General features: G+C 48.4%; 3 protein-coding genes across 3 annotated transcripts; 2 read left to right on the top strand and 1 right to left on the bottom strand.

Annotated features, from left to right (window-relative positions):
- Nucleotides 1–1,301, top strand: VTN00DRAFT_3006 (uncharacterized protein; the record flags this gene model as incomplete). Its single annotated transcript, XM_069429276.1, has 3 exons — nucleotides 1–174; nucleotides 231–852; nucleotides 931–1,301. The coding sequence occupies 3 exons, from the start codon at nucleotides 1–3 to the stop codon at nucleotides 1,299–1,301; spliced, it is 1,167 nt and encodes a 388-aa protein (XP_069283418.1).
- Nucleotides 1,302–3,614: 2,313 nt separating this feature from the next.
- On the top strand, nucleotides 3,615–4,766 carry VTN00DRAFT_3005 (uncharacterized protein; the record flags this gene model as incomplete). The annotated part of the gene is made up of 1 exon (XM_069429275.1): nucleotides 3,615–4,766. One exon carries the CDS (start codon nucleotides 3,615–3,617, stop codon nucleotides 4,764–4,766), a length of 1,152 nt encoding a protein of 383 aa, XP_069283417.1.
- A 1,064-nt stretch (nucleotides 4,767–5,830) lies between these two features.
- On the bottom strand, nucleotides 5,831–7,279 carry VTN00DRAFT_3004 (uncharacterized protein; the record flags this gene model as incomplete). Its single annotated transcript, XM_069429274.1, has 4 exons — nucleotides 5,831–6,011; nucleotides 6,075–6,380; nucleotides 6,454–6,934; nucleotides 7,021–7,279. The coding sequence occupies 4 exons, from the start codon at nucleotides 7,277–7,279 to the stop codon at nucleotides 5,831–5,833; spliced, it is 1,227 nt and encodes a 408-aa protein (XP_069283416.1).
- Between the last annotated feature and the right edge of the window lie 1,138 nt (nucleotides 7,280–8,417).

Below are 8,417 nucleotides of genomic sequence, written 5' to 3'. Positions count from 1 at the left end.
ATGGCTTCTTCATCTCGAGGTTCAGGTGTGGATACCACATCCAGAGCCCCAGCAGTAGAGGCCCTGTATTGGGCTCTCACGACGGTATCTGGATGCTTTCTCGTACTTAGATTCTGGTGTCGAAAACAAGGTTCTGCCGTTGGTCTGGATGACTGGCTTATGGTTTTTGCCTGGGTAATACGGATAATCCTATCAGAGGAAAATGCTTGAATAGTTAACTTCGACAATAGGCATGTCTCTTGGCAATTGCCATCATGGCAACGTACATGTCTACCCTCGGAGGCTTCCGGCATCTAAAGTCGCTGGCCGCCTCCGGACAACTCAACGTCGTGCTGAAGATACTGTGGGCCACGCAGCCGTTCGGCATCATTGGTATTATTCCTGGAAAGGTTGCCATCGGCATCACATTGCTTCGAATTCTTGGGCCGACTGCATCAAAGCGGTTTACCTGGCTCCTCTACAGTGTCTTTGGCCTGACTGTTGCAATTGAATTTGTCACGGTGTTTCTGCAGTTCTTTCAATGCAGTCCACCTTCCGCATTGTGGACGCCTGATACTCCAGCAGAATGCTTAGATCCTTCAATTCAAGCAGATTATGCAGTCTTTTCTAGTGGTATGTTGCTCACTTTGGATATCTCCGTGGAAGGGTCATTCGCTAAAGAATCAGCTTGGAATGCTTTATTGGATCTCTTCCTTGCATTGCTTCCGATCCGATTCATCCGCAAGTTGAATACCAGCGTACGGAAACGAGTGGGCTTGGCCGTCTTAATGGGCCTCGGTCTGCTCACCTGTGCCGCAGCTGTCGTCAAGACCACCACGCTTAAGGGACTGGGAGCACGTTCGGACATAACCTGTGAGCCAGCTTCTTGCTTTTCTAACCCCCGCCCCCCCCCCCCCCCCACTTTTCCCTCTCAGCTAATCTATTTTCTAGGGGTGCTATATGACCTCTACGTCTGGCAGGGAGTAGAGGCCTCGCTGGTTATCATACTTGGCAGCGTTCCTACCATGCCTCCGCTATTGAAACGAGCGTTTGGACAAAGAAAAAGGATCCAGATAAAGGCATCTTCGTACCCCACAGGAGGCGGGTTTCCGAAGCTGTCTTACCCCCGTCACAGGTTGGGATCAGACACCAACCCCAATCTTCTCACAGTGGAAGAACGTATTTGCTCTGGCAGGAACATGCCTGACCACTTTTACATTGGGCATTGGGATGATCTAGCTCTCACAATTATGGCGCACAAATACCTAATCAGGAATAATCCATCTCCTTCACCCGTTCCCTGTATTCGCATACTCCTATGAAACTGGTCCATTCCTTTACTCATCATCCAACGGCTCATCGTTAAGAACACAGAACAAAACCAATAAACTGCTCCATTTGATCGAACCATCAACCCCAATCTATTTTCTGGACTGAGAACCGGGACATGACCATTACGAAGTGGATAGGTACCCACTAAACATAAAGGAGAAGAAAAATTATAGGCATAAAAATTGAAACTGTTTGGTCTCCTTTCATCTGGAATTTTGATCTGTGGCTACGCACTCAGAGCCACCAGATTACCTCAGACTCTTTATTTGTGGCTTTCTCAACGCCTGAGAGTGAGGAGAAACTCTATATCTGAAGCCAACTAACCACTCAGAGCCGGACATGAATAGGTAGGCATGATATTGGGTGGAACGGTTCGACGAATAAATACCTCATTCTACAAACTTACTTTCTCGTTAAATGTGTCAGCAATGATTGTCTGTGCCAGTCAAGATCACCACAACTACTACAAGATCGGTGGATGTCTGCATCTGAGATCTGCAGCCGTAGCTGCCGAAGCTGGAGCCGGAACAGCAAGATACACGCCAACAAGCGGGGTTCCATGCCGCATTGAAAAGACGAACTGGCTGTCCGTCATCAGTCTCTGGATAAGGTGGACGTTTGGGCGCAGGGCATAATAATACCTAAATTACTTAAGACGCCAACAATCGGTAGCATTTTCCTTCCTCTCCTTCTTCTTTTTGTTTCCCAAATACGTCCGAGATCGCAGCTGAGTCTGACTCTGGTATAGCTATATTATGTCGTTGTCTGGCTGTAATATTAGGTAGGTAAAGCCTCCCTCCATCCCTCACGAGTGTTACTCTACTGCGTACATATACTCCGGGTACTTGTACAATAGCCAGTTCAGCGTTATCAATTCAGCGAGCAGCAGCGGCTTCCCCTAGAGTCATACTCTACCTACACATGATGGAAATGGAAGCTAGAGAGATAAGCCCTGAAATGGAAGACACTGACATTGAAGTATTCTTCCTTTCTCGTTTGCTTCTGTTTCAAAAATCCTTTGAAGGGAAAGATAAAGAGGGACGAACAGGCTGATAAATAAATCTTCAACAGCTTTTGCCGAGTCCCGTGGCATTGTTATTCTACCAAGCAACGACCCCAACGACCCTTCACCGCTAGGTTGGAAAGAGGTACTTGAATTCATGGCGGAGCTATCGCAAATAGAGGAAGAGGCGAGCAACTCACATTAGATCGACGCTGAAGAGGCTTGTCGCAGTTTAAAGGAGTCGCGGGAGGAAGAGAAAGTAGAGGAATACAAGGAATGGATCAGCCGGCAGGAGTAACAGCAAGAGGAAGTATGTCGATATCTCATAATTTGTATGCCAGAAGTTGTAGGGGAGTATACAGTGGGGCCGGGTATGTGCAAGCTGTGCCCTGTGCTGACAGAGTAGTTAGAAGAGACCTCTATCCCATATAAGTAGTGCAGTACCATGTACCTAATTCAGACACTATACCAGTGGAGCAGCGAGAAAGAACCATCTGCGGACGATCAAATTATCAATACTTTCTAGGGGTGTGTCAGATCTGATTACTTGCTGAATAAATGTTCAGGAAGAACATGCATGTATATGTGAAATCTAAACAGCAGAACCATTGACTTTAGAAGCGCATATCGAAAACCGAATATCTCGGTGTAGAACACACAATTGAAAACAACCCCAGGAGCAACGTTTTTGATTTATCAGGCCATGACTTGCCTGAGTAAATAGAATGTACTCGCCTTACACAAGCCAAAAAAAATCTTGAAAACAAATTGGCTTCTCATATAGAGGCTGATTTCGAGGGTACAAAGTGCTGTGCAATTCAGTGCTCAGGTTGGTCTCACTGTGAAACATCCTCTCAAGAGAGAGTGCCTTGATCTCGGAGACGACTGGTTTTCACCTCCGCAGTTGGCTGTGCATGCATGCTGCTCCTCGCGAGTACTATCAAAATAGGTACTGTTTGGGGGCTGTTCCAACTTTAGCAGCGGGGCAGAGCAGCCCTATGGACAAATAGATCAAGCGTTCAAGAGTCATGACTTGCTCCCGCGCTAAGTCTGCCAATAATAATTACTGGTGTATATGGGGTCACCGCCACATCAAGGGAGGTTATGTCGATCTTCTATTCCGCGATTCATGTCTCGTTGCTATCCAACGTTTACTGCGTACATTAGGCAACCGCCAACAAAGAAACACCGTGGCTAAAGAGCACTGCATATAAACTGGAAGCATCCTCCAGAAGTACTCCATACAAATTACCAAGTTTACAATATCGAAATCGCAAACATCTCCCAAAACCATAACAAAATGAGCGACAAACCTTCCCGGGACCATCAGGTCGACAACAGCTCTCCACCACCCCGCACTTTGAAGTCGCGAACAATCGACGCCGTGGCCGACCTGATCAAAGACGGCAAAGCCACCCGTATCGTCGCCATAGCAGGCGCCGGAATCTCCACCTCAGCCGGCATCCCAGATTTCCGATCTCCAGACACCGGTATCTACTCCAGACTGGACCGGCTCAATCTCGACTTCAAACTCCCGTATCCCGAGGCGGTCTTCGACATCTCCTACTTCCGCCATACCCCCGAGCCTTTCTACGCCTTGGCCCGCGCTCGGTATCCTGACTTGCAGAACTACAAGCCGACGGTGACCCATGCCTTTCTCGCGCTGCTCGCGAGCAAAGGCCTCCTCCACACGCTAATCACGCAGAACATAGACACCCTCGAGCACCGCGCGGGAGTTCCCAAGGACAAGATCATTGCAGCGCACGGCAGCATCGCCACTCAGCGCTGCCTAGACTGCAAGACGCCATTTGATGATGATGCGATGAGGATGGCGGTCCTCAACGGCGAGGTACCGCACTGTCGGGAACCCCAATGCAACGGTATCATCAGGCCAGACACTGTGTTCTTCGGAGAAGAGCTCCCGGAAAGGTACCATGCAGAGGCACCGAAAGCGGTGTCTCAGGACGCAGACCTGGTGATTATCATGGGGACCAGCCTGACCGTGCATCCGGTCGCGGGATTACCGCGCCTTGTTAAGGAGGGGGTCCCGAGGGTGCTGGTGAACCTGACGAAGGCGGGTGACATTGGGAATAGGCCTGATGATGTGTGTGTCATTGGAGAGAGCTGTGACGAAGGGGTTCGAAGGTTGGCGGATGCTTTGGGGTGGAGAGAGGAGTTGGAGGCTCTGTGGAGGGATGTAGGGGGTGGCGAGGAGGATGGAGAAGTGAAAGAAGAGAAAGAAGAAGCATCCTCGACTAAGAAGGACGGACTTAATATTCTGAAAGGAGATGAGGAGGTCACAAAACTAGCGAGCAAAATGGACCGCAGACTGAGGATCTCAAACGGTCACAAAAATTGGCTGGAGAAGCATCTGGAAAAGAAACTCGCAGGGCCCCCAAAGCCTGCTAATCCTATCGACCAGGAGATATCTGTTCTCGATCATAAAGAGTAACATGAAGAGATACTACGAATATGACGCCAAAGTGAGAAGAGAAGAAGATGGTGTAGAGCGGAGCAGGATGAAATAGGAGATAAGGAGGCTGTTGTAGCGAAGTTGATATCTGCTGCAGCTGAATGAGACCTACAAATTAGTTTCTAATACTATTCCTCTTTATAACGAGTCCTTGCACATCACCGGACGTAAATTGACGCTACGAATCTAGACCATCACAGGAGGATGCTCGCGGGCCAGAAGAGGGGGATAGATGGAAGAACTGCCTGAAGGTTTAGATTTGAAGATATCGATATTCATCTCTGTTCGACTTGTATATTCGGCCAGAGTGTGGAAGAGTGCGAAGGGAAGAAGCAAAATACAAAATGGGAAAAGATCTGAACAGAACGTTGAGATTCGGAATATCTCAGCTACTTAGCCCCCAGCTTGCAAAACATTGTCACGAAAGTTTCCAGGCTTTCATCAACCACCGGATCTGGTAGATGAATACAAGGCCTGCTCGAGAAACCACGCCTGGATGAGCCCTGAAGCTGTTTCTGCCTATGCACAAATTCCATGGATAGAAATTGAGATTTTTTTTGTCGGGAACGTATTAAGGGGGGAAAGAAATCAGAAAGGAAGACAGGAGTCGAGGTCGAGGAGCAGGGAACTGCTGCCCCGTACTCCATGTGCTTATTTTTGTAAATGAGGAATACCGTTAGGTCTCGTCACCATTCCAGAAATGTGATTAAGACCCGGAGAAGACATTCTGACACAGTCGTTATCTCATGCGGATTGCTGAGCTTTTAGTCTTTCCTTGATTTTGAATCTGGTAACTTACTGAGCGTGCAAGTGTCAAGAACTCTTCTATCTGTATGTCAAGTTATGCCACATATTATAATGTTAGTCGCAATAATTGCTCAGACTGCCATGTTTAGGAGAGTATATATATCGCACTCCACTGCATTTTCCAGCGCTACATTCATGCTGTAGAAGTCCAGGACCTGAAATCTTCCTCTCTTTTCTTCATTTCCTCAGCTTTCTGCGTCTGTAACAATAACTCCCAATTATTCAAAGATACCTAACTAATAACTGAACTTCTTCTTTGCAGTACCATTAGCAGAACTCCGGATAACCGGCTCCAGTGGGAAGACCTGATTCTCGGGCTTCACGCCATCATATAGACGGCTCCATACGGGCTGTAGCGGTCCCGGCGTGACCCAGGCGTTTTCTGGATCGTGCAGCCAGAGTCTGACGAGATGGCGTCTAAAACACTCACATATCAGAAATTACTTCTACTTATTCATGGGAAAAAAGGGGGGATCTCACTTCTGCCCCGTCGTATCCCTAAACCCATCCCGCGCATGAAATATGCTCAGATTATTGATATACTGGACATCGCCCTTGCGGAAATCGAGTCCCACGGCGAACTTCTCCGCGAGGAAATGCAGCGCGTCGAGCGCTTCAGCTTGGGCCTCTGTGATCGGGGGGATGTCCTTGGATCGGGGCAGGGCTTGGAAGCCGGTAAATCTGCGTCGCGCGTACTGGATCTGGATGCGCTCTGGACTGGAGCTTGTTGCAGGTTGGTGGAAGAGGAGTGGGCGAGTGTGATATGGGGTCTGAGGGTTGCCGAAGCTGTGGATGGAATTAGCAAATGGAACGTTCAAAGGCCGATTTTTCCTTATAAGGTGCTTCTTGCCCATCAAACGGCCACTCCTCCGCCAGCGTCTGAATCAGATCCGGCCTCGTCTCCGCCAGCTCATTATACACCCTCCAGCTGCTGGCCAGCTTACTCTGTCCGCCTTCCGCAGCGGTACTGAGCGCAAACAACGACACAATATCCCCCTCATCGGTATGAAACACCTGCTTATCAGCTGTATAGGACGGGGCGCCGATGCGCTCTTTATTACCACCTATCGTGCTCAGATCCTTGATATGGTTCATCACGACATCAGCCGGCTTGCCCTCGAACTGGACATCCTGTCTCCCTCGCACCGGAGCGATGTGAGATGAGACACCGGCGTAGATGATGATGTTTTCTTTCCTGGTATGCTTGTCGACGGGGAGGCCGCGGACGATTTTGAATCCGTGGCCGTTGTGGACTTCTTTCGAGATGTCTCGCAATGTTGCGTGCAGGTTGGGGAGAGGGAAGGTGTCTTGGTTGACGTGGCCGATGGGTTTGTTCAATGCTATGCACATCAGGTTAATTAGAAATTCATACTCTCTGATGAATGTTATTAATCAAGCAGGGGAAGATGAAGGAGAAGAATCTCACATAAAAAGTGCGCCAGCGCATTCTCAACCTCATCCAGCTCCGTCTCGTTCAGCTCATACGTCCAGTCGTAGCGACCCTCGAGTTCGTGTCCTTCCCAGACGAGATCCGAAACCAGCTTCTTGGGAAAGCCTGTTGGTAGGTCCTCGGTGAGGTTTTCAGTCTGCAGTCGACGCTCCGTCCTGGCTCGCCATTTATCGATGTTGGGCGTGTATTCGATGTCAGGCTGCTGTTGCGCGGTGACCACAGCCGCGGTGGACATGACCTCAGACAAAACACAGTGCAGGAAACGGAAAATATACGGGATAAAGGCTGTTTCTCCAAGGTTTGGTTAATCTATAGTGGAGGTTGTGTTGTAACACAAGCAGGCTATATAGGTAGCTACGACAGAAGATTTGGATATCCGTATATCGCAGTAGTAATGAACAGCACAGATTAGATATAATAGAGAAGCTTGCATCCCATCAAAGATAAATCACGCGGGTGTCTGATCCCTTTTATCTCATCCACATCTCATCTTGGTAATACCCCTCATCGAGATCTCGAATGGTAGGGATCCTGTTGCGTGATCGCGGTGCAAGTGGTGCAAAGTCACGCATGCATCTCATCTCGTATTGTCAACACGCCGACACGACCATGGAAAATGCCGTAACATCAGATGTATACTATTTATATCTGCTGGTCTGATATCTCGATAAGTATCCATCCAGGTATGCTGAGGATATAAGGGTATTATTATGGTAGAAAGACTCGAAAACACGTACTAAACTATGTATGTACTTATTCTCGACACTAACAGCGTAGGATCAACTGTGAGCGGGTTATCGGTCTATTAGATTAATAGCTGGACTGAATAGATCGCCTGGACTGTATTTCATAGAAGAAATAAATGGTCTTCAACAGCTTGGTTCTGACAAGAAAACGAAGATTGTCCTCTACCGCCCTACTTCTGAAGAGTACAGTTAGTGAGATATCACCATCATACAACCTTACAAACTGCCGTGTCAAGCTTTTGATTTGGATAAGGATCTCTATAGATTGACTATTAGTGGTGGGTATTATCTGGCCTGTTCTGTTTGTACTCTCTTCTAGGGCAGGATGAGAAAAGCTATGACGATGGAGATGCAATGAATGTTTCGCTAAGTTTCGTTTCAAAAATCCATGTCATAAATACATTTCATAACACATAAGATATGGCCGCCCGCTCGCGCATAAGCACTGCGGATGTCTGTAAGGACCTGGCCCCCATCCTTCCTGTGCATGGATGGAAACCCTGGATTAGTCAGCCTCGCTTGTTCCCGCGAAGCGCCCCCACAAGACACGAAGGGGACAGATCACACTCCGCGAGAGAACCATGGCTCAGCAGCGACTGTCCCAGGAATAGTAGCAAGCTATACTTC

This window comes from Thermoascus crustaceus, assembly GCF_041956765.1.
Source record: "Thermoascus crustaceus strain CBS 181.67 unplaced genomic scaffold VTN00scaffold_11, whole genome shotgun sequence".
NCBI lineage: Eukaryota > Fungi > Ascomycota > Eurotiomycetes > Eurotiales > Thermoascaceae > Thermoascus > Thermoascus crustaceus.
The sequence above is the reverse complement of the archived record's forward strand: the minus strand, read 5'-3'. Positions and strand labels throughout refer to the sequence as shown.